General features: G+C 44.0%; 1 protein-coding gene across 1 annotated transcript in view; it reads left to right on the plus strand.

Annotated features, from left to right (window-relative positions):
• LAPTM4A (lysosomal protein transmembrane 4 alpha) overlaps positions 1-26848 on the plus strand; it is a 253752-nt gene that overhangs the window by 92321 nt on the left and 134583 nt on the right. The window contains exons 3-4 of the mRNA XM_069605911.1: positions 11142-11218; positions 11307-11429. Of these exons, the coding sequence (XP_069462012.1) occupies positions 11142-11218; positions 11307-11429 (200 nt within the window). The remainder of the gene's footprint in view (positions 1-11141; positions 11219-11306; positions 11430-26848) is intronic.

Below are 26848 nucleotides of genomic sequence, written 5' to 3' on the forward strand. Positions count from 1 at the left end.
GCAAAAGTACCACATGGGAACTGGTCATCCTACACATGTCTCTGCAAACTTGGAGAATTGCCGCAACATTGCGATCAGTCTTAGCGCACCACACCACCTCCATTCCTCTCACATCGAAATTGTGAGCCACATGCCTACTTTCAGAATAGTGCTATAAACCAGTGACAAAAATATCACCAAGCACCAAAACCCTGACTGTCTACACCTCTGCCATCTTCAGTACACGCATAGTCTTTCGACACAAAACAACAATGTGAACATCTGATTGGCTGATGCCTACAGTCCCCTTTCCATGCTGGATTTGCTGTAGAACCCCTGTATGTGGCACGCCCTACCCGCGGACAAGCGCTGTCTACGTGCAGCACGTAACTCTTAGCCAGTCCTTCTACCCTTTCCACATCACTCGCGAATCCATTCCCTCATTGGACACAGCTGAGCAGTCACACAACCATCCACCAATCCCATTCAACATCTGTACATCTAACCCGTCATCTAAATTTTGCACTTCAAATGTACTATTGATCACTCTGAATGCAAGTCGCATATCATTGCAAAGCACCTACTTCAAAAACTACTGTGCAAGTGTTGCGGATTTCTACGTACAGCTCCCTGCATGTGTACAAAGTTGGTGTGTGCCTCCAGGATGTGGGCTGGGATGTCTGTTCCCAATACACATCCTGGGTGCCAGAGAGTCTAGAGTGTCCTGAATGCCTGGGACGACCGTGGTCCGTGATAGGTCTATGTATGGTGGGAGTGTTTGTGAGCGGATCTCCCATTGGGCCCTCTCCGTTTTGGCGCAAAGGGAACTTTGGATAAGAGGAGGCTGAAAACGCCACTACCATGTCGATCTCCTGAGTCCTCACGAACAAAGGATAAGGAGCCAAGTATCCTGTAACTAAGAAGCTGAGTCAAGGAATCGCTGGTGACTCGCTGAAGGTTTGGCACCCTGCACTGCTGTCGTCCTGCAAGACCACTCGGCCTCTGATTGAACAAGAAGGTCTGCAAAGGCGCTTCCACTCTTTAGAATAGTGGGAACAACTATTCTCGGCATCTTCACCAGATCCTGTACGTAAGCCTTCGGAAGCGTCCCTGGGCCATCCAGTGGACTGGCCAGCCTACACAGGAATCTTGCTCTGTCACCGCCGTCTGGCTTACTGCTAATCCTGTGTCCTCGGCGCTCTCACACTATTCGTACACTTGGCATTAGTGAGACGTGTGCTTTGGGACCGGAATACACGCAGTTGCCGAGTTGCCCTGGTGTGGTAACAATATGTGCGAGTTCGCTGCATTTGGGACACCCTCGACCCTGACTCCTACTGTCGCGGAATCTACACGGCGTCGAGATGTTCCTCTGATCGCATCTGAACCTGCCAGTACCGAAACTGAACCGGAGAAACCTGGGTCTGCCTGCATCAGTGACCGGTGAGTAGTCAATACCCTAACAGGTCGCCCTCCCGCAGGTGCCTGTGACTTTCCATCGCTGTTGTAAACAGCAAACCCTTTCCCGCACTCACGCCCTGCTTCTGCCCCCAAGTGGAGGCCTTGCCTGAGTCACGGATTTGTTCACCATCTTTTCGTCCACCTTTATGAACTGCCTGATTTCCCTGAAAAGACTCTCCTTTGCCCGTTGGCACCCGTGTGTGCAGGTACCTTTGAGCACAAGGCTCCACTCTTCGTAGGGCTCGGACTTCCTTCTAGTTAGGTGGCCTCTGATGTCGAACTGGGTCTAACGATTACTTGCACTGCCTGTTTTCCTCCCCATCTAGGTGGTCTGCATATTTCGTGCTTCTAACTCTTTAGACCCCTCGGTCTTGTGTATATATATTGTATTGATTGTGATGTGTTGGTTTACTGTGATTCTTTACTATGGTCGATGTTACAAAGGCCTTGTAATAAATGTGTCTATAGTTTTAATATAACGCCTGTCTGGAGTAATTTGTAAGCGTCCTTGCTTTGTGTGCTCATTGCGGGCTTTCAGTCACCCTCACCCCTCTTGAGACCTAGTCTTGACTGCCGCCATCGCTACCCTAATTGGTCTGGCTTGTCCAGAGGTTACCCTGTTCCAAGAAACTAGGCTGCCGTTCTGAACCTCTGCCCCCCAGGACAGAGTTCAGAAATCCATCTTCACAGCGCACAAATCCTTGTGTTTTAGAAACACAAATAACATACACAAGCATTAGAATGTTAGTAGTAGAAAAGAAATGGCTGTATGAATTTTAAACCATTACATTTACTATTGCTTCTCCTCACCACTAGCTCACTTTCTACTCTCATCTGAAGCACAGTGTAGTACTATACAAACAGAAAAATAGCCTTCCCAACTCATTGTAACTCCCCAATGAACATTCACACACCATCACAAACAGCTTCCCAATCAAACTCATGCATGCATGCACACAGCACACATACATTGTACAACAGACCAAACCATGCCTTCTTTTTATTTTCCAACAGACCCCAAAGAATGCCTACCAAAAAGTAAGTCCGTAGAAAGGAACGCAGAAATGGAGCAAATGAAAATAAGTGTCCAAAGTAAGCATCCATCTGTAGCAGAGTTTGTAGAGAAGATTGCAACAAAACAGCTAATACAGTTGTTTAGCAAAACAAAGGAAGCTTGAACTACTGAAACTTTGCCTCCTCTATCAGAATGTGGCACGAAACAGAAAACACTTTACAAAAAAATCGACTACCAATACTGCTAACAATGCTCCGATTAATCCTGATATAGTAACAAGAACCCACAGTAAAAAAAGTATTTTAGCAAAAATGTTTCGCCACAGAGTCCTTCAGAATCTAATAAGAGGACCAAAATCATCCTCAACCCTTACAACCTACCGTAGAAAATTAATCCTACAAGCTCTCATAGACAGTGCAATCCTTCTCAAAAGGAAATTATTTATTTTTGTGTTAAATAGGATGAAACCACTAACAAAACTAAGTACTAAACTACAAAAGAAACTTATCAATAAACAGAATGTCAACAAAAGTAACTGTGGAGGTGAATGGAGTCGCACAACAACCACAGAACCATACTTTAATGAAGAAGCATACAAACAAAATCAAACTAACACAATTGCCATCCATAGCAGTGGACGAGGGTATGAAAAAATCAATAACACTATCATGGAAAAAAGCACTTCTTTCAAAAGTATCCCCTGAAAACCCAGAATTACCTCTCCATTCAACTGAACCAGACCGTCCAGTATACGAATGGCTGTGCACGTCAAAGTGTGACATTCCTAACAAATCTTTCAAATCTTTAGGTCAGTTCCTCAATCAGTATGTGAAAGGTAAAGACAAAATTTAAATGAAAGTGCTGCAAATTATGGATATCTGTCCAGTGCGAAAATACGCAGGACTACAAGGACATTAATTAGCCTGCATTTCAGAACCTATGTGCAAAAGCACCTTCCATGATATCAAAAGGATATCAATACATCATTCAAATGTAAGAAATCTAGAGTACTTAGCCAATTTAAATAACACTATTCTACATGGTACACCCAAATACCTACAAGAAGAAATCAACCGAATACAGAGAAAATATTTTGGAAGTGAAAGCCACTTACAAAATGCAATAGTTTTAGAGCAGACTAGCAACAGTTCTGCACATAGCAACCTTCTATTACACACATACAAAAAAGAAATACCAAAATTTGAAAGAGCATCGGCTGAAGTACCAAACCATGTGTGTGTTGCCGCAGAATGTTTTACAAAAGGAACACAAACTATAGACGTAACATACAAAATAGACAATGAAGATTCCAAATGGTTTGAATTAGCTCTCTACCTTTTAGGAGAAAACAAATACCAAATAAGTGAACCCCTAATATGTTGCAGTTACTCCACTACAAAGCTTCCTTCACGTGCTATCACAAATAATTTGGAATTGTTCCCATTACCAAAACACCTGCAACAATTCAACTTGTATGAGAGCATCATAATTCAAACAGTTCACCTATTTCAAGCAATAATACGCCTTCAACCAAAAACAGCAAAATTGCCTCCCTCTGAATTGGTGAAAGACATTTGTGTCAAAGTAGTTTATTTGGCATTAGATCTGACAGAAAATGTACACACTCCAGGAGTGCAACGTCCAATAGAGCATTGTTTAATTGTCTTGGTAAATGGTGTACCAACAAAAGTGAGAAAAAATTGGCAACAACTGGTGGATTTACATAAAGTTAGACAAGCCTTGCAATATCTGAAAGACAATAACGAATACTACAAAGAAATAAATATTGAAGAAACCTTAAGGGAAACAACTGAAATAATTAAAGAGCCATCAGAAACTGGTCAATTTGAACTTCGGGATCCTGCTGCAGTATACACTCTTTTGGACCATTACACAATTCATCCATTGCATTCCAAAGAAAGCATAGATGATGCACTAGAAACCTACCAAATGCGACAAACCAAAGGGTCACCAATGAGCATATGGGAAAAAAGTATAGAAGCCACTGCTATTTCCTACTGGCAAAAGCGGAAGATACGATGATCAACCCATTCAGAATACGGCATCAGAATACCGCTCATTACGAATGTATTCTCAAGATCCCAGATTTAGACAAAATGTGGAATACATATTCCACCTACTCTTTGAAAGTGAACTAGCAACCCTATGTTATGGAGTTGCACACATTTTCAAATCTGGGACCCACTTTCAAAATATGTCAGCTATGCAATTAATACAAAAAGTACAAGAAAAAGATGAGGTTTTACAACAAAGTATAACAAATCTGTTTGCAAACATGCGTGGTACAAAAGAATTCTGGTCCCGACAGCACGGAGGCGTATGTTGTATGATCAGAAACCTTGGATCACCGACTTGGTTTGTTAAACTAAGTTGTGCAGAGTATGCAAGGGAAGGTTTACATGAGTTCCTACGCATATCAAACAACAACAAAACCAACATTGATATATTAACACCTGGAGAACTTTGCTCTCTAGATCCAGTCAATGTGTCAAGATATTTCCATCCTAGTTTCCACATGCTTTTATGGCTCAAAGGTTCAACTACATTTGGTCACGACAGTGATGCCACTGTTTTGCAGTTCATCCAAAAATATGTCACTTGTGAAATCCCTTCACAATGTACACATAGTGACCTGCATGGACAGATTTTACAATTTCAAAGAAATATGTGGCAAATATTGTCGTCGCAAATACAAAAGCAAAGGGAAATACTACACCAAATGCCGCTTTGGTTTCCCTAGACCAGTTACACAAACAGGTGAAGTGAACAACTTCATGTCTTCAGTTCGACATATTGTTAAAGGTAAATCACCTAAGAACACGTATTACATTAAAAAAGAACAGAAGAATCAAAATATATCAATGATTACAATGCAATCATTGCCCTCTTATGGAATGTAAACATAGATGTGCAGTACATTGCAGACAATTCCACTGCAGTTGCACGATATGTTACAGCCCACTTAACAAAAGCTGAAAAAAGAGCTTCAAGACCTCTGGAATGACCGGTCATCAGACAAAACACTATCTCTGAAATTGTACAGCCTAGGCATAAAAATATTCTCTCATAGAGAATGTGGAGGCTACGAAGCAGCAGATCGTTTAACCGGTACTGCTCTGTATAAAAAATCAGACAACATATTATGGCTAAATCTTGGTCCTGCTAAATCTAGAAAGAGTTCTGAACTCATATGAGGACATAGAAACAATTGCCAGAAAGGATCCCAACAGCCAAGACATTTTTAAAAAACAATTTACTGGACACATACTATCCGAACAGGAGTAGCACTTTGGAAAGCATGTTTCTATACCACATAGCTCAAAACTTTGCATACAAAAATAATATAAAACCCAATGAAAGCAAAGGTAGATATAGAGTGACAGATTGTGAAGACAGCTTAGTGAAACTTAACCAAACGAAGCTTAAGTAATCATGTCAAATTGTCATTAAAAACTCCAACAGAGGCCCAAGCCACATCGCAAACATGGGGCCCTAGTAAGACCCTGATTCATCGTATTCCTACCAGTTAAACCAATAAGCTATTGCCAATCCATAAAGGCTAGGACCCTCAACCGTGTTTTTTTTTTTTTTTTTTTTTTTTTGGCTGAAGTCGATTAACCGTTGTCTGATCTTTCTGAACAAGCCAAAGAAACCTTGCCATACTTGGCAGGAGAATGTATACAGGACATACCAACCGTGGCCTCTGTTGGCCAAAGCTTTTTCTTGCTTATGAAACGAATAGGAAAGGTGCTTATGTGCATTTTAGGACCAAAATACAATTACAAAGAAATCATCATATGGGAATCTTTTAGAAACGTGAGACTAATTGTAAATGGTAGATAATGTCTTTCATCCAATGTAACATTTTCTTAGAGGGTGCAATGGAAAATAAATGAAGGTGAATGTCTAAAATAATTACCCCTGGGAATATGCGTTGCACAGGAACTTTTGAATTGTTGCTTTTTGATCTACAGAATAATGATCCTTCTTTTATTACACTTGCACATTCACATCCAAAGTTATTAAATTAAACAAAATGGCGCCTCATAATTTGGAGTGAAAATTCCTCCCACATTTGCATTTGTATGACTTAAGGGGGGGGGGGTGAACCCCTCCTTCCAATCACAAGATGTGGAAGCGGAGGATTTTAAGATTGCTTGCAGAGAATTAAGGGATTTTTATTATGAATATTGGGCTAGGTGGATGTGGCGGCAGAACTGAAACCATTTGAATGACTATCCTAGGTAGGCAGGAGACAGAAGCCCTTCCAGAGAGGTGGTCAGGCCATGTTTGAAACTGGTTTCCAGACAGGAAGCTGAAATGGGACCTTGCTGAGGCAGCAGCTCGAGATTGAGGGTCTATGTGGTGTTTCCAAAATGAGAAGCCACATTTAAAATGTATAACCCTCAATATACATCTAAATTGGCTGTACTATTTTCCCTGGTGAAATCTCTTATGTCGAAGGGGGCTATGAATCTACGGGATGTCACTGTGGCAAGGGTATTAGGACAGTTTTAAAGTTCAGACTGGGATAAAGAGTAAGTGAACTTATTCTGTTAGCAGAGAAGAGAATTAGTCCCTTTTTTAAAAAAAAAAAAATATCAAAATCTCCAATTCGTGTTTTGAAGGGGAGGACACAACAAGGGACGGAGAGGGAGAGCAAGAGAGCAATGTTGGCGCCGACAGGGTAGCTACTCTATGTGTATAACACTTGAAGGAGGTAGAGAACCAAGTTCAGAACTGCTGCAAATAGGAGAAGTAAGTTACTTACCTGTAACTGTTGTTCTCCAGCATGGGTCTGGCATGGATTCACATGCGAACCCTCCCTCCTTCCCCTCTGCGGCTCTTCACTTGGTCATACTGCCACTTTATGTGCTACCAAATCTGAGGATGGCTGCCAGGGGAGGGGCTTGGGTAGAGGGCAGTCATTGGCTGGGGGCAGTATGACCCAGAGATCAGTGATTGGTTACTACTAAGAAAGACAGATCAGAAACGAAACTGAAAATGATTTTTTATTTACCGAGGATTCCCGGCCTGACGACAGGGAATATTCATGAGCATGTGAATCCATGCCAGACCCATGCTGGAGAACAACAGTTACAGGTAAGTAACTTGTTCCTTAAAAGCTATATTGTGCCGTTGTCCCACACAGATTTAAAAAACTAACAAAACTTCATCCCCAACTCTCCCCCTCCACTCCCCCTAATTCTCCCACCTCCCCCTTCCCCAGTCGGACAATTTAGTTTTTACGAACTTCCCAAGATACTAATCCAGGGCATTGGCCCTTATACAATCCTGGGGAATCCCTCTGCCAGGGTGACCTACACCCCGATTTGGATTCCAAGATTTCATTTTCGGTTCCCTTCTCTCCTGAGCCATTAGATCCAGCGATTCTCGCCCTTCTTGACTGGCTTTTTGTAGTCCTTTTTGTAGTCCTGTTTGTTTGCATTTACTTACCGTGTTGTAGTAGTTTGGATATACTGCCAAGGTGATTATCATTCGCTATCGGTGTCCATCCTTGGGGCGTGTACCTCCCGATTTTATTTCGCGGTCCTCTTAGCTGGGTCTCTCCGTTTCCCCTCCTTTGTCTGTTTCCGGACCATTCCCGAGGTCTACCAGCCTCACTCGGGGTCAAGGAATTGTTTGTGCTTTTGATTTCCTTCTTGAGTCCCGAGGTTCATTACAGACAAAACATCCTTGCATGTTGTGACCCGTTGTTGTCTTCCCCTCCCACATGAAGAGGAGGCCAAATGGGGACGTCCATTTGTAGGGAATGTTCTTGTCTGCTAACAATTTAGTCACTGGGTTAGTTGCGATTCTCTTCTGAAGGGTAGTGAGTGCTAGATTATAGCTGAATTTGAAGTCCATTGATGGTCATTCCTCAGTGTGCCCTAGCTGCTTGGAGTATGGCCTCCTTCGTGGTGTATGACGGTAGGGCAACTAGGACATCTCTTGGCCTTGATCCAGGGTCTTGTCTTTTGGGTCCCACTCTATGGACCTGCTCTATTCTCACTTCCTCAGGCGACATCTACGTCCGGAGGCTTCCAAAGTATTGTTGCATGGTTTCTTTCAGGTCTGCATCTGGGATGCTTTCGCCTAGTACTTTTACCTTTATGTTTGACCTGCGTGAGAGATTTTCCAAGTCTTCTGCCTGCAAATCAAGGTTGTGTGTGGCTATTCTGTCTTACTACTTTAGCCGTTTCCGTGAGGCCTCTTTCTGTTATATGCACTCTGGAGCCCAGATTGTTGATTCTTTTCTTCTTCTAAGGAGTTCTGGAGAACTCCTTCATCTTGGCAAACTGAATTTGGAGGAGCTTACCATTCTGTCCTCCTTTCCCTTGAGGCACTGCTGCAGGTCTTCCTTATTCAACGCTATGGCAGGTGGTTCAGCCTCTTTAAATCCACTCTGTGTTGGGCTCCTTGAACTCTCCGTCGGAGTGGCTTCTGATCCTTGCCGCCAGCACCTCTCCAGTTGTCTTCCCTCTGGGTCCACTGACCCTTTGCTTTTGGCTGGGGCTGTCTTTCTTCTGGTTCCTGGCATCAGTGAACTACTCTCGATATTGCCCTCGGCTGCCCTCCTCTTGTTGGTAGTATGGAGCCCCCTGGGTTTAGTCCCTGTTCTCTTCCTGAGCGTTATTCCTTCCAGGCAGGGTCCGCCGGGTATCTGGATGGTTATTTAAGAGATTTAGGGGAGGATTCCTGTCCGTAGTTTGCTGTAGTTGCTTGTAAAGTTCCTGATTCTCTAAGCTTCTCACAGATCTCTCCTTGTGTTTTGCCAGTCTATGCTGTGGTACCTACCCCTTCTCCTTTCCCTTAGCAGGTTATGATCCCTCACGTTGACGATGGTATAGTTTGGTGCGGAACCGTGGCATCACGTTCCTGGTATCGTCGTATTTCCCCTATGTGGGGGCCTTGCCTTCAGCTGCAGCACTGGATCCCCAGCCTACTGTTGTCTGCCTCACGTGTTGCACGTTGATTCCTGCCTCTATGCTCCTGCATGTTGGTGGAGAGGGTCTCGGGCAGAATTGCCCTAGCCAAGCGGGGGTCCCTCTTAGTGTCTAGGTGTTTGTGTGCCCTCCGTTTCCAGCCCTGCTGTGTTGGATTATGTCTCTTCTTTATCTTCCTGAGCTACAGGGACTTGCTTAACATTGCCATGTGTGAAGGGGAGGGGAGGACTGTATTCTGCCCTAATCTTAAGATTTCCGGAGCCCCCACTACTTCTCACCGCACTTTCCTTGGGGGGGGGGGGGGAGAGGGGGAAGCTCACTTCTCCGACCTTTTTCGTTCCAGCATTACGGGTCGGTCTCTCACCTTCTGTGACATGTCTTCTGGCTCAGGAGGTGTCCTCTCTGGTCCGGTCGGAGCTCCGCATCAAGGAAGCCTGTTTCCTTACTGTTCCCTGCCGGTCCCTTGAACGATTGAGGCATTCCACAGACTACAGATGTCTCCGTCCCTCTCCGCTGCGTGTGAGCTCGGTGGGTGGGTATCTCTGCTGCTCCTCCTCCTCCACCACCTTACGCTCCACGCCGGGGCCTGTTCCGCTGTGTGCTGGATTCCGGGAGGGACGATCAGCTTTCCCAACCCACAAGCTTTCTTTGGGGTGCGTTCACCGGTTTGGTATCTGTCACACGATTCACTCGGATGATTAACGCTCCGGTTTCTTGGAGTATATTCTATACGGCACACGCGGGATCGCTATGACAGCCAGGGGCTTACTATGGTAGGCCCAGGCAGAGGACTGAAAAGTACATCCTCACAGGCTAGCGGCCATCTTAGAATGCCAGAGTATGCATCTTTTAATGTGCATGAATAACTAGATGCAAAGAAATAATTATTACAAAAATATTTGTTTTTCAGTTAAAACCTATTTTTACTCATTGACTGCGAATCCACATAAAGTCAAAGGAATACCTTTTGACCTCTGCGTTTTGTATGGATTAATAAGTGTGCATTTTAATGAAATGTAATGCCTAAACATTCATCTCTGATTCATGACAGTTGGTGGATTTTTGGCAAATTATTTGGCGTACTGATCTAATGATTGTCTTATGTTAGGCAGGTGGCTGCAGCCAGTGGTTTTCCAAATATTTTTACTTGTACTCCCATCATCCCTCACCATTGACTGTACTTGCTAGGCCAGATGGAAATTGTGGTCCATAACATCTAGAGAACCAAAGGTGTCGGAGTCTGTGAGCCTGTGATACTCCAGCATAGACTGCATATTCAGCGCCACTTCAATCTGAATGCACTGAGGGACATGTTGACTAAAGGAATATAGTTTGGGCACATTACATTTTGGTTCTAAGTAGGTGGTTCTGCCTGGGAGATCTGAAAGGTGTGGCTGTACCTCTGTGGTTTCTCAACAAAAAGTATGGATAAGGGAACAAAGCATTGATAAATTGTGGCTAATGGGAGAATAACATTGATTATATATCAAACTATATATGTCCCGATGAAGACCTTGTGGTGTTTAACTCTTGGGTGTGATGGGGGATTAAGTCTGGACCCAAGAGAGGGGGGCCGAAACACAGGGTGTTGACAGGGTTTGTTGAGTTAACATGTTATTGTAAACCTTGATATAAGGTGAGCTGTTCCATCAAGCTAGCAATTATGTTTGTTCGAGTCTGTAGAGTGTTTTTCTAATTTTATGTTTGCTGTTATACAGAAAACACATGCGTTCTTTTCGCCATCTCCCTCCTCATGTTTACAATCAGTGCTATGATGGTGTATGGATCAATAGCTGTAAGTATATTTCTGGTTTTCTTTCATTACTTCTTTTAATGTTTTTTTGTAACTTAAATTGGTCATTTTTCTTTCTTTTCCCTGCAAGCATCGAGGTGGATGGCTGATTCCATTTTTCTGCTATCAACTGTTCGATTTTGCACTTTGCTGCTTGGTAGCCATCAGCTCTCTTACATATTTGCCAAGAATCAAAGACTATTTGGAACTGTTAGTAAGTGGCTGATTTCTTCATACCCCAATCTCCTGATTTGTATCTTAAAGATTAACGTATATTTGGTGTGGGTGTGGATGACTTAGTGGATCAATGTCCTATGTGCTCACAGTGCTTTATTCAATGTCCTGCAATTGTTTTTCTTCTACATTCAATATTGGAACTGAGAGATATAGATAGATAGATATATAATATAATCCCAAAACTCCAGTTTGCCAATATCACTGCGCTCAACCTCTAAAATAGCTGGTGCTTATGGGCTCAAGCTTGGCTAAGCTTATAACATGTAGAAAATGTATTGACTATCTACTCCTATCAACCTTACTCATTGGCTGAAGGTTCTGATAGCGCATAAATATGCCCCTGCACACTCGACCACATTTGGTGAAAATGTTGTATTTATTCAAATTAAAGTCATCTGAGCATCAACCATACAAAGTTAATCTTGCATTAATTCAGCTGCAGACCAGGTTAAAAACATGACTCACCCCACCGGGTGGAAAATGCCACGCGTTCCGTGTATGTTTACTTTTATACGGTTCCGGCTGGGTTTATTCGCCATTTCGTTTTGTAAGTCTTTCTCGTGTCGTGTTTTACTCTGCGAGCCAAACCAGGTTTGGGTCCTTTGTTCACCGTCCTTTGGCATGCTTCTGCACAGAAGCCCGCCTTAGGCACCTGAATGTCTGAGGGGGACAAGATGTGAGGGAGGAGTTTGAGACTCCCTGCACAGGGTCTCCTTGGAGACCCATGTCGCACTCTGATATGATTGGCTGTGGTGACTGTCACGGCGGGACAGCCATCCTGATGTGTGATTGACAGCCAGGCTGTGTGAATGGGGGGAACTGCATAAAAAAGCAGGTCTCTGGGACTGAGAAGGCAGAGTCGCCACTGGATCGAGAGAAGCTGACAGAAGAGGACCTCTACCACGGCTCAACCTCCCGGTGAATCCCTGCTGTGGGTCCGAATCTTCAAACTTCACCAACAAGGACGATCTGCAAGCAATCTTCTCCCCTTGAGCTGGTGGGAACAACCAGTTAGCCAAACTGCAAGCCAGGCCTCACTCCTCTGGTCGAATTTGCTGTGCACAGCTACAGTGAACCGGATAGCCAGGAGGATTGGACCCTGCTTGGGTTTTAAGGAGCGCACCTTTTATTCAATGCTTTGCTCTGCTGCTGATTTCTTCTCTGGATAGTGCAGGACCCTCCAGTCTTCGTCCTGCTTGTCAGTCTGACAGTCGCTTCAGGAACAGTGAGCCTGCAGGACCTGCCAGGAACATCTACCTCAGCTACAGCCTTCTTCTCCATTTAAGGTACTGTTCAGATCCGGTCGTTTGTTTCGTCCGACTGCAGTAAAAGTGCTTGAAAGCTTTTGCCAATCCAAGGGCTTGTCCTTCTCTATTCTTTAAAATAACTTTTCCTCTGACCAACTTTGTTCTAAACTCTTAGCAAAGATTTAACCGCAAACTACTCTGAACTGTGTGATCCTCTGCATAGACTCTGGCCATTGACTTCGGCCCAGGCCTCTTGATTTGATTTCCTCACTGTAGTTACTTTTTCTAGATTGCCGTGCTTGCATACTTGTTGGTGCTGCTCAACTTTTGTCTAACTTTGTCTTTACACCCTTTTTAATTACTGGAGTGCCATTTTGCTCACACTTCATTTTGAACTTAACTTGTCCAGAATCTATTGGGTGTGGTGTAGTGTATTAGGATTGTGATTTTTTTCCAACTGCTTGATAATAGTGAAATGTTTTATAATTTATGTGTAAATACATGTATATTCTTTTACTCAGAAACCTGAGTCAGTGTTTGTTTCAACCATAGTAATTGCTGTCCTTTGTGTAATAATTGGTACTGCTCACTTTACTCTTGAGATTTGTCTGGCTGCTCAGCCACCACTACCACTTTACTGTGTAGTACAGGCTTGTACCAAAGGTGAATTTATACTGTCACTTGTAGTCTTAATTGCGTGTTGTGTTCCCAAAGGGTACTGCATATGATTCTGCCTAACATGAATCCATCCCTTCCCTCGCCTCCCACCCATGCCAGATTTTATTCGCCTTCTCAAGATATCCCCATTCAGTGTAAACGCGTTGTTCCATGGACATACAAACGCTCACATCAGCTACCCACTGTCTAAACCTAGGGCAGTCAGGGACCCCCCCGCCCCCATTTCTTTGCAAGGTTTAGTTTAATTGGGCCAATCGGTGTGGATAAGCCTTTCATATCGGTTATAGGAGCTCTCGCCCCATATTCCCAGCAGTAATAACTTCGGGTCATGTGGTACCTCCATCCCTAGTATTTTGGAGAGTCTTTTGCAACATGTCACCCAGAAGTGGCGAATCTGGGGGCACCCCATATCGCTAATGCTGTGGGCCATCAGTCTGACCCCATCGAAATAGTGCTACTCTGGGATAGGTCACTCTATGGGGTAACTTAAGTTGTATCAGTCGGAGACTGGAAGAGATTGCGATTTCCCGGGGGAACATCCGTGCCACCACCCAGTCCTCCTGGTCAATGGATCTGACATCCACCTCCCATTTCTCATTAAGACTGGATACTTCTGGGGTCGCAAAGGCTGTTATTGTTTGTTATAGGGTAGAGGTAACCCTAGTAGTTAAAGGTTCTGATAGTACATTTAGTTCAAGTGGGGAGCATTGTGGCATGTGACGAATGAGTGAGATGCGTATGTATTGCCTGGGTAATTTGAAAATAATGGTACCATTCTGTATCCGGTTAGCCGAATCTCTGTCGTAAATCGGCAAAAGAGGGGGGATTCCCCCGCCCCTTTCATTAAGTTTCTGATGGTGTTTATACCTGCTGCCACCCATCCTGACTACATTGGCTGCTTGTTCACTTCCAGTAACACAGAGGTCCCCCAAAGTGGTTGGGCCTAGGTCAGTTTACCTTCCCACTGTGTTTGTGGGCTGCCCTCCATAGCTGCCGTATGTGCTGCAACACGGATGGAGGGGAAAATCGTTGCACCCTCCAATACTAGTGACTGAGCAGGGTCGCTCTGTGCATCCCCAGCCCTTATGCTCGAATGTGGGGTAGGTTTTGGTCCCCATGGATAATGCCGTTAATGACTGCCATTTATGACTAGCCCAGTAATGGGCACAGATATGTGGCAGCCCGATTTTCCGGCCCCTTCTCCTTCCCAAACAGATCTCTGCAACGTGGTGCGCCACCCCACAAGAGTTCCTGAAGGACAGATTCTATCTTTTGGAATTCAGAGTCCGGGATTTGCAAAGGGGCATTTTGTAGGATATATAAAAAACACGGTAACGCAAGTATCTTAAAGAGAGCAGCCCTTCCTAACCGGGATATCGGGAACGCCTTCCAGTTTCAGACATCTTTAAAGAAGCGATCAATAATCTGGTGTAAATTCCAAAGGAGATGCTGTGATTAGTCTATATCAACATGGATGCCCAGATATCGGAAACCATCCACCTCAATTCGATATGGACAGATTGCCGGCATCACCAGATCGGCTCCCTGGACTGGGAAGAGTATGGACTTACCCTAGTTAACTCATAGTCCGCTGAATGCTCTGTATTTCTGCAGTAGGCCTGTTACAATTGGACATGAGTGGGTTGGATTGCCCAGGTATATCAGTAAGTCATCGGCAAAGAGCGAAACCTTTTCTTCGCCCCCCCGCCCCCAATTTGGCCATTGAAAACCTGCCCATTTTGTGTTTTGCCGAAGTAGTGCAGCGAGAGGCTCAACCACAAGCGCGAATGAGAGGGGACAGAGGACACCCCTGACACGTCCCCCTTCCCAGTGGGACAGTCCTAGAGAGCCTACCGTTCACCCTAACTTCTGCAATTGGGGATTTATATAGGAAGCGAACCGAGGTCAAGAAGTCTGCTCCGAAACCCATTCTGCCCATGATTTTAACATCTGCTGTGCCAAACCAATGAGTCAAATGGCTTCTCGAAATCTATTGCTAGAAGTGTTTGTGTTTGAAAAATGTATTCGGACCAAGCAATATCCATTAAACACATAGATAAGATATCGCAGTAAAAAAAGAAAAAATGCATTGATCTCTAAAATGCAACAGTGTACAGTATAATTCATAACCACACATAGAAGATTAATGAATTACCCTATTGTGATATCCTAAGATATAAAAATGATCAATACAATTCATATCCACACATTGCACGATTAATTTATGGTACAGAAACACACTAAGAACTCCCATTCTCAGTGACATTGCAACCTCCAGATATGATAACGGAGCCCAGGCAGAACATTTTGTTTCTGCCTTTAGTAACATCAATGCTGGCCTATATAGGTGCAGGTTGGTGCATCTGAAAACTTGGAAAATGGTTTGCTCTCTAATAATTGCATAACCAGGACAGAACAAGATAAAATGAGCCAAATCTTCAAAGGGGGCCCAACAGACAGGACAACCTGGATCGTCCGGGTAACCTGTCCGCTTTGTCGTGTTCCCTCTGAAGTGCAGGCAATCAAAGCGAGCCCTAGTGATAAGCCAGCTGTGATGGCCCACCCTAGCCCAAGTAAGATATGGCTGGACTGAGGGCAAACCATGTATGAGCTGATGATACGCATCAGCCTGCGAGGGCCACACTTCATTGGTACGAGTTGCTGCTAGTTCCCAGATTACCACCTTCTTAGAAGAATTTACTTTTCTAACTTGAAACAGCCTTGTTGCAGGTGGCAAAGCCGCCAAATTTACCCTGGACATGTGCTCACTTACGAATTTGAGCCATGGTATCTTATGCCATAAATCCATACTCATAGTCTTTTTTAATTATAAAATGGCACACCGTGGCTTTAGAATTGCGCCAAATTCAAAGCCATAGTAAACCAGGGGCAGCTGCCCACTCATCCTCTAGTAACGGAATCCCCAGTTCTCTATGAACAGATGCACAGAAAGAAGAGCTGGGGAGTCCCAATAGCCTTTTGAAAAAGCGGTTTTTCCTTGCCTGCATGTCACAAGGCTTTTGAAACCCCCAAAGAGCTGCTCCATAAAGAGAGCTGCCTTAACCTGCATGGAATAGACCTCGAGTGCTGATTTCCAGGTGTTGGCCCTTAGACCTAGAGGAGAAACAATGGAGACCCCACTCCCCCCAGGTATTGGCACATTTTCAAAGATTGTTTAAATACGTGTGCCTTACTCGAAAAACACTGAAACTCACACCTAAGTAATCATACTAATTTACCCTTTGGATAATATCCCCCTTTACAAACAATGGGGTGCATCTTGATTGTCTTCTTGCTGCCACTGCAACTCACGACTGCTGATTTTACAGAATTTATTTTTAAACCTAAGCTGGTCATGAAGGAGGCGTACGCATCCACCAAGGCCTGTAATGCCCTGGGTGTTCTCGCAATAAGCTCTGTGTCAGCAGCGTACGCCAATGCGGGGAATGGCCTACCCCCCACTTGCAAAAAGTCCAGAGCAGTATTTAACATTACCTGCAACAACCCATTGATGTATAAGGTAAAGACTAACAGTGCCAATACGCACCCTTGGCGTACTCCCAATATCACATCACCACTCAGTGCACCTCCCCCCTAGACCAAACCGAACATTGGTTTTGGTATTCGAATGGATCTCCCGCAAAACTGTCACAATGTCAGCCGGACAACCCATGGACTCGAGCACGGCCCACAACTTGGAACGATCGACCTTCTCAAAGGTTGTGCTTGAGTCCATAAATGCAAGGTAAACCGTTTTGCCCTTGCAAAAAACATTACATAGCAGTAGATACAAGTGGAGGGCCTGCTCCATGGTCCCCAACCCTGGGCGAAAACCAAATTGAATGTCCTTAGGGACTTTGCTCTCCGAGAGCCAACACTCCAAATGCCCCTGCAAGACCTGTCCAAAAATGTTGAATACTGTGTGCAATAGAGAAATGGGTCGGTAAGAGGAGGGTTTGGTGATGTCCCCTTTTTAAAAATGGGGAATATTGTTGCTGTCTTCCATGACGGGGGGATAATGGGCCGAACTTAGACAGACATTAAAGGCACTCGTCAACAACTGGGCCCAAAGGTCAAGCTGGCTCATAAAGAGGTCCGCAAGTATGGCATCGGGGCCAGGAGCTTGATTACACGATTGTGCCCCAATTGCCTTGGTTACTTCCTCCAGAGAGAAACTTAATACTACTCCCCCCACACTGAGTCTCTTCTCTGGCTCTGCCATAGTCGTACAGGGTGCCAAAATAAGAAGCCCAGTCTGAAGCCCCCACATGTGTCCCCAATGGGCTATCACGAGACCACCTTGATACAAATTCCCCGAAACCCTTTGCATAATTAACCATTCTAGCCTCCAAGAATTCTTCCCGGGCTATAATCTGCAGCTCCCATTTCCTTTGCCCAAGCGTCCTGCGGTAAGCAGTCCGTGCCTGTCGATGCAACGTCTGTCCACCGCAGGACGCCTTAGAGCAGCCAAAAGGGCTAGTTTTGCCAGCCTACATTTTTCGTCAAACCAGCCCTGTTTTCCTGCTGTACCTGTATGTCTCGGGACCATTGAAAAGCCCCCTGTGTGGGCCACAAAAAAGCCTGCCCCTGCCCAATGATTATTAGTTTCATCTAACATCCCCAACAGTGAGTTCCGTTGACTAGCTAATATTTTCTGATGCAGGTCAGAGTCCAAGATTTTCCCCCACGTAATTATTTTTCGGAACATCACAACCACCTCTACTTGACATAAGAAACAGAGGCACTGGGGTCCACGGATATTAAACATTTCAAAGTTAGGACCAATGGGTAGTGGTCACTGTTAAACCACCCCACCCCCGCCCAACAGGGCCACGTCAAAACTTTCCATGTATTTCCATAAGGTCAACATAAGGCAGAAGTAGTCTATCGTGGAGGACCCCACATGGTTGCTGAAGGTATGTTTGCCGGGGATGTCTGGGTTAAATCGCCCATTAACTGAACACAGATCCCACTCAATGAGCCAAGTGCTCATCTGGAGGCCCCTAGAACAGACCCTCTTGTCAGCCATTTTCTGGTTCGAGGACCCTAAACATTTGTTCTTCCGCTGGTTCATATAGATCCCTAGGGAGGCCACACCCCATTTTAAGGTTAAAATCCCTTCCCCAAATGAGCCTTGTCCTAGAATTCATAGGGTTGTCAAAATACAGGTGTACAAATTCCTTGATTTTGCACCATACCTTCCCGACTGCGCCATTTGGACCATTGTACAAGTTCAGGAGATCAAACCTGTCAACGCCTGAGAACTTAAACCTCAACAATTGTAGAAATTCGAGCCCAGTCTCTACCACCTCGACCCCACAAGGGAAGGAGGCTTTGACCAAGACTACCCAACCACCCGAGTTCCGCCCTCTCCTGTTCTTTTTGTCAGGAATGCCATACGAGGCATAACCATCCAAACTGGGCAATACCAAGTCCCAAGTTGCTAAAAGTACAAGTGGTTCCTGAATGATGGGTGGCGCTCTCAATCATTAAGTGCAACCGACTGATTTTCATGCGGGTTGACTTGTCTGGCATAAACCTGCACTGGTCGGGATGTTCTAGGGATGCAATTACCGGTAGTAAGCGGTTCCCAATCACTTTAAGTATCTTCGCTTCTCCGTTGATCAGAGATCGGCTTATAGGACCCACAAAGCTCTGGGGGTTTGGATGGTTTGGGGAGAACAATGCTGGCTTTTCGCAGGTCCGGGGCAGAACACCTTGCTATCTGCAATACTCAAACATAGTACGTAGTGGGTTAACCACTGTCACCCCAACCTTTTTCCATGTCTCAACCGGGAATCCGTTGGGACCCGGTGTCTTCCCCAAATGTAGTTGAGCGATCGCCGTGGCAATTTCGTCCTCCTTTATGTCGGCCTCGAACTTTAACTTTTGGGCCTCCGATAGACGGGAGTCTTAGATCCTTTGTATCGGGGCAAATCGTGGTGCAGCTGGGCACTAGAATTCTGCATAGTAATCGGCAAAGGCCTCTTCAATCTCTTGGTCAGTCCTCATCAGCTCCCCTGGGTCGGGTCTCAATTCCCGGACTTGTCGATGCCCTTAGTCTCTTTTTTCGAGCCAGGCCAGTTTTTCCTGGCCTTATCACCGGATTCATAGGTCCGATTGCGCAAATGGGCCAGTTCGTTATTGTCCATAGAGACATTGCGAAACTTCTCCTTAGCTGTGAGGAGAGACCGATGTGCCTCAGGAGAGTTCGAGAGCAGATATTCCTCCTCTCCTGTTTGCCTCTCCCACTGCTTCCACCACTTGCCGGAGCTGGGCCTTTTTCTTGGCTGTGATCCCAGAGATCGTTTCCGTCCCCCCTCCCCACCCCTGTAGGACCGTCTTGTAGGCCTCCCACAACATCTCTGGATAGTCCACTGACCCCTTTTTAATGTCAAAATACTTTGTGTTTTCTTTTCTTGGATGCGGTCTACAAAACCTGGGAATCCCAAATAGTAACCATTCAAGCGCCAAGCCGGGGTTGATTTGGCCTTATTAGTGTGCACTTTGATCACTAGTGGTGAATGGTCCGAGATACCACGGGTGAGGTAGTATGCGGCCAACACGTATATGCATCTGGCTGTGAGAGGAAAAAATAATCCAGCCGCGAGAGGGAAGCATGAGCCCCGGAGTGAAGAGTATCCACGTTCCTGTCCGTGCAAGTCTCTCCAGACATCGCATAGCCCCAGTGCTGTGGTGAAAGCTGTCAATTTTGTAGGAGTATTGGGATTTCTGCCTCGCAGATGTGTACAGTTCAGGGTCACATTCATGATGTCGCCACTGAGGATCCACTGGTATGTCTGATGATCCACAAGTGTGGTCTGGATATCAGTGAGTAGGTCCTCTAAGAGTGGCGGGAGCGTATACTGCCAGGATGCCAACTGATGCATCCCACACTTCACCAGTCAACAAGACAAACCTGCCTATGGGATCTTGTTGAACCCCCAGCAATTTGAGGGGGAGACGCTTGTGAAGTAGTACCAGGACCCCCCCTGGCTCCCATGGAAAAACCTGCATGTAATGCTGTTCTATAGTTTGTCTTACAAAAAAGCGTGCATGTCAACCCCACCAGATGCGTTTCGGTGAGGAAGGCAATGTCGGGGGAGTGTCTGTTTTAGGAATTGGGTAACCCATCGCCTCTTAATACCTATGCCCAGGCCGTTGACGTTCCATGTAAGAATCTTAATGGATCTCATCGCTTCGCTGGTCATTATCCGATGGGGAGTGGTTGCAGGCCACTCCCCATCGGATAGTGATTAAATACCTTCTGATGCTTGTAATGGTAAAAGCAGTTATCTGTGTGATTAACCAATCTAAATCAAAGAAAAATAGATCTTCTCAAACCCCCCCACCCTATACTCCGCCCCAACCTGAAGTACCTGTTGCCCAAACATTCCTAGTATTCCTAACTCACTCTGCCAAATCCTGGTAGCTCTAACCCTCATACTATTGGTAGTACCAAAGAACATAACCGACACAAAGAGGAAAAAAAGAACAAACAATTTTTACAATGTGTGATATGTGAATGAATTATAAATTGGCCTTAATGAATTGTCTGTGGTGATGCTTATCTAGTTTGTCTTTATGAAATATTTGACATTATTTTGGTTTTTAGCATTGATTTATCAGCCTTGCAATGGTCACTTATTTTTTTAATCAGTTTTCAATTTGTGCTTATCCTCTAGAATCTTTGAATACAATGAAGTTTGGAATTCATAGAGTATTCAATTAATGCTATTTGGTGCCTAATTTCAAATATGTACTTAATGCCTAATTCATATATTAGATTACTGTGAATTGTTACATGTGATTCAAAGTGCATACAGTGTCCAAATAGTGTGACTGTCTTAAACGCAACAAGCGCCTTTAATCTGTTTTTATTTTTTAAAAAACTATAATTATTGATCCTTAATGTTGCAAGTGTTCATTGTTGATCCAAAGAGCCTCTTTCTGGAGTTATATCAGTTCCTTATTGCCACCACTCCTTGGTGGTTTGATTTCATACTAGTACATTTTTTCCTTCAGTGGCGGAATTTCTGTGTTGTTCTATCAATAACGGATAGGTTGTCTCTTGATTTACCTTCTTGGATTCTTGTTTTTAAATGTACTCATCGTAGAGTTTGTATTGGTTGATACAGCTTTTGATGTGTGTTTTGTCACTTGGTAAAGTGTTCTTTGTTTCTGTCCATCGTGTGTACATGTTATACATGAACCACATTTAAAGTTGCCCTTAGTTGGTGCAAGCCATCTTGATTGGGTCAAATTTCTTTAGTACTTCCATGCCCAGTTTTCAAGAAATTGGAGTGGATTCTGTTTTTAATGCAGTGCTTTGCGATGTACAATTGAGAGAGTGTCTGATATTCCCAAATATCTTGATAAACCATAAGGATATGCCAGTGTGTTGGTATTTTATAATTTAAAAAAGAAATGTTGGCCAAAATGTTGTTGTGATGTTTGCGTTATCACAAATCTCACTTGTTCCTACTTTGTTGTTTGAAAATAATTCTCGTCTGGGCTATTTTGCTTTCCTAAAAGCTTTGTGTGTCTGCATTGTATCCCCTAGAAATTTTTGTTTGGTTGCAAATGCCTATTTGGTACAATCTTGCTCATCACTGCACTTCCTTTTCACTCATAGGCGTTCTCCATGTGGAATATTTTCTGTTTAGGATGAGTCCTGGAGGTATGTGGTATTGTGCAACCCGCTATTGGTTTCACATAGTGTTGTTTGGATTGTTTCTTGAGTTCAAGGTGAAGGTCCAAGAAAATGTAATGAATCGAGCAAAAAAAATAAAAATAAAAAGTGTAATGTTTTACTGCTTATCGTTGAGTTGGTTAAAATATTCTTCAGGGAGGGAGGTTAATTCTCCATTTCAGATCATATCAATAAACCGCCCCGCAGTATTGTTCATGATGAACATGGCTGGTAAAACCCTGCGTTTGTCTGCAAAATGTCCCATAAACAGATTTGCATCGGCTACCGCACATTTTTATCTCATTGCTGTACCTAGGGCCTGTTTATAAGATAATCAATTGAATGTTAAAAATATGCGTCAATATTATGCATCAAAGTGAAGTTCTACATTTCTATTAGCATTTCATTATGATCGTAGAATTACATGGTTCTTCATTTTAGAAAAAAGCTACAGAAATTCCCTTTTCATGTTCTATACTCATGCTTAGGAACTGGTCTCCGGTATTAAGCCCGTTTATAAAAGAACAATTATTATTCTTGCCACCAAGTGTCACAAATCTGTAGATCTCTTGCCATGTTATGTACTCCAATTTCTGTATGGCATCTGCTTTATCTTTAACATATGAGGCCAAAGATTGAACCAATGGTATATCTGTATATTCTGATGCAGGTTCAATCAATGAGCCTAGTCCACCTATAGGGCTGCATTCTGGGAAATTGTGAAACACTCTTTGCAGCTTGTGAATTAAATGGTCGCCAGAATAGTATGTTTTCCTGACAATTGTATTCATCATCGTCTAGTAGACTTGGGTCATTCAATTCTTTTAGGTGATCAAGCCGTTTCAGTAGTATTTTGATTGAATTGGTAGGCATCATTTTGTATTCTTGAGCTGGCTCATGACTTCTTTAACACTGTCCTTCCTGTTGACAATTTTGCCTCCTTTGTATGCAGGTTTTATTATAAAATCATTAGTTTGTATCATCCGTGCTAGATTGCATTCTATGGATAGTTTGTACATAAATCTTCTTTGTGGCGCTGTGTTGTAGGTCTCAGGTCTTTTGATACCAAATTATTGAACATTTTAATTGCATTTTCTTGTGTCAAAGATGGAATGTAGATTTAGGTTTCAGTTTACTGCTTTTTCATTGCATCTTTTGATATGTTCCGTTGCTTCCTAGCTAGGTTGGGCTTTTAACAAGCTATGTACTGTTAGGCAAGAATTGATGTAGTAACTCTGTGGGAGACTACACAACCCTTGTCCTCTTGGTATTAGGTAACCCACCTATTGGTATAGGCCTGTACTACAGAAGTTGGTAGTGTGACTGAGCAGACTGAGCAGCCAGACCTATCTCAAGAGGGGTAAATGTAAGCTGTAGCAATTAAATCCACAAATACAAATAGCAGAGTAACACTTACACTCTGTTTGTTATAAATAATTTATTTAACAGTAGTTTTTAAATAAGCATTCTTTAAAAAGGGCAATATATGTAGAAATTAAATACACTTTAAAATGCTTTTCCAGAATCAACACAAAGCTAGTAGTTCCTCTTTAGAGATTCTTCTTACACACTTATTACAACCGAAGGCGACTTACAGGTTCTCGGAGCATGTGAGCACTTTAAATCTTCCAATGAAGTCTAGATAACACCTTTTCCAGCAATATTAGTTTAAAACCATTGTATCACCTATGAGGGACAGTAAGAATCCAAGTCAAATGGAATAGAAGAGTTTGCAGGGAGCCAGTACAGCCAAAGTCAATTGGAGCAAAGTCTATGGAGCTAAGGCACTTCTTACATAGTAAAGTCTTGCACAAAGTTAGAGAGTTTGTTGAAAAATCACTGTAGAGTCCCAAGCTGTTAAACCTGTGAAGGTTGGAGCTGAAATCAACTCTAGCAAAGCAACTACTGCAAGTCTCAACGGAGAAGAGCAAGCTACAGACACAGAGGTAAGTACCCCAAGTCAGAACAGTACCTTTGGTTAGAAGAAGAGTGGTCCAGTTGGCTTCTGGATACGTAATCCTATCAAAGATTTTCTGTGCAGCAATGCAGATCCAGGGTTCCTGGGCCTCAGTTGTGGGGACAAGAGGGAGGACGTCTGGGGACTCCAGCATCAGCAATTCAGAGGGTTTGCAGTAGCTACGGGCTTTCTTCAGCTCGGCAGCACTTTGCGGTTCCATCGCGCAGTAAACAGCACCACTGCAGATCATGGATACTGATTGGGCTTCCTTCACACCTTGAGTCCTGCACTCTGGTGACGGGACTCGAGCTCTAGTCGTCCTGCTTCTGGTCCTGGGAAGACTTCTGGAGTTTCTGGCCGGATCACAGATGTTGCACTCGACTACGGATTTCTTGACCCCTGGCACTCTGTTCCTGCAGTAGCAAGGAAGTACAGCTAGTCGGGGGAAGATGGTCTGGTGCAGTTAGTCTCGGGGTTAGTTGGTCCCACTAACCCAAGGGAAGAAGTTGTCCCTTCCGGAGCTTCTCTTGTCGATCAGAAAGAGGAGTTTCAGCACAGCAGCAGGGCTTCACCGGGCATTTCAAAGGTCCAGGAGGATGCAGCAAGCTTGTTTCACGTTTTCTTGTTCTTCCCAGTGGTCGACTTTGTCTTTATCCCAAAACACTTGACTTTTTATGCAGGTTTCTCCCATTCATGCACAGCCTAGCTGTCACTCAAGACAACCAGCCAGCCCATCACAACTGGGTGAATTCAGGCATTCCAAAAGGCAAAGGAAAGGGAGTTTATGGAACCTCCCTTGCTTCCTGCCCTTCCAGACACACTGGAGCCAGAGGCAGGTTTCAGCACTGAAGCCTGCCAAAGGCAAAACAAACAACTGGCTCAAACCTGGTTTGGTGTGCAGTGTAAAACGGAAGCAAGACCTCCCAAACAGAAAATGGCGAAAAAAGAAAATGGGGCCCATTTTGACAAAATGGTCGCCCATGGGTGATTCTCCCTGCTCTAGAAAAGCACTGCCACAAGCCATTAAAGTAGTGCGGGTAACATAATGTACATGATTAGGTAGGATAAGGGGCTACTTAGTAACGCCCCGCACTTCACATTAAATGGTGTGTGCTGGACCTACAAAGAGAAAAGGTAAGTAAAGCCAATTTCACTTTACTATTCTTGGATTCTTGGGAACGGTAGTTCACACATGAAAAGGTATTTGAACCTTCTAAATCTAAAGGATTTCTCTGTGACGCTGCACTGAAGGTGCTGTGCTTCACCATACAAAAAGTAGATGCGTATAGAGTTGGTCAGACTCCACAAACAAACTCATAATCCAAATCAGGTCAAATACACAAGAGAAAGTGAGAAAAAGGGTTCACTCACTCCAGGGGTAAAATTCAAGTCCAGATAAAGAGCTGGGGGTCTCTAAGGTTGAAGGGAATTAGCACAGAAATTAGAATTCTCCCTAACCTGTTCCTTACTTTTACGTGTGCCATTTTATAATCGTATGTCAAAGCCGAGCTTACTTGGTCCTCTTCCCTGGTGCTTTGAGACTTGACCCATCAATTGTTAAATGTAATGATCGTAATGATCGTATTTGGAGCCGAGTTCGAACTCTGCTTCCTTTTTATCACCCGTGCATTCTTTCAAACTTTTGCCTGCCTCCATTCACTTGATAGCTGCCACATTCTAACATTTCCGGGCTTCTTCCCAGAGCAACCTACAAGATGTGGCTTCAAACCAGAACACTTAGTACCCTATCCACTCACTGGCCATTCCTATTCGGTTTCCAACTCCAGAGCACCATCTGGCCCTTTTTCAAGGAGCAGGAATCTGTTCCCAAACTAACACTTTTTGCTATAAAGTAACACTGCCATAAACCCACAGTTAACTGGGAAATATTATTTGCACAAGGAATGCTATATGCTCCCTCTGCAAGACCTTAAGCCTCTCGGCTAGGGGGTGCCCAGAGCCCTTAAACTAGGCTTTGTGTGGACTACATTGACCCACTCAGAATTCCCATTCATAATCAAGCTGCGCTTTTGCAGTCAACAGCAAAATGGCTGCGCTGGCTCCTTGGAGCACCATTGCATCAAAACTGTGTTTTGCAGCAACAAAAGGATGGCTGCACCGTCTTGCCAAACCCCTATTGGGCGAGTTGGAACAGGGGGCACACCGAGAAAGGTGCCAGTGTGTTCTTGGGTGCACCCAAAAGAAGCAAATCAAAGCAGCGCTGCTCTGCTGCTTGCAAAAAGTTCCTATTGAAAAGAATATTTTACACTGAAAAGGAATCTGCCCTGATGCTATTTTCAACTATTCCACATCACGTTGTTTGTATCAAAAAGACCCTGCCATGCCCATCCATATCCACATTGTGCTTCAGCAGAAGAAACTTTGTTTTCAGCCGCAGAAGCCGCTTGACATTTGAGTCACAAAATGTCAAAGATCAATGCTTCAAAGAAACCCCAGCTCTCTGGGCCTATGTTAATTTCAGTGCATCTCTGTTTCAAACAAATTGCTGCATACAAGAAACAAACTATGGCTACAGAACAATGTGGGAATTCAGATGGTAGAGAAAAACCGAATTTGAAATGAAAATGCCAGCAGTCACCCCATGTTTAAATGTAGTTTTGCAAATGAGACAAATACCAGTTTAAATGTTGGATAAGGCCATGTAAAGAGGGTTTGTGCTGTGAAACAATTTTATTCAACAGGCTTTCTTCTGATTCAGAACAAAAATAAATAAAATAAGGATTTAAATTTAATTGGCTACATGGGGGGGGGAAATCGGCCCCAAACAGGTTTCGGTTTGGGGGTTGCTAGCAGCAGAAGGC

Source organism: Ambystoma mexicanum, chromosome 4p (assembly GCF_040938575.1).
Source record: "Ambystoma mexicanum isolate Mex_15411 chromosome 4p, UKY_AmexF1_1, whole genome shotgun sequence".
NCBI classification, from domain to species: domain Eukaryota; kingdom Metazoa; phylum Chordata; class Amphibia; order Caudata; family Ambystomatidae; genus Ambystoma; species Ambystoma mexicanum.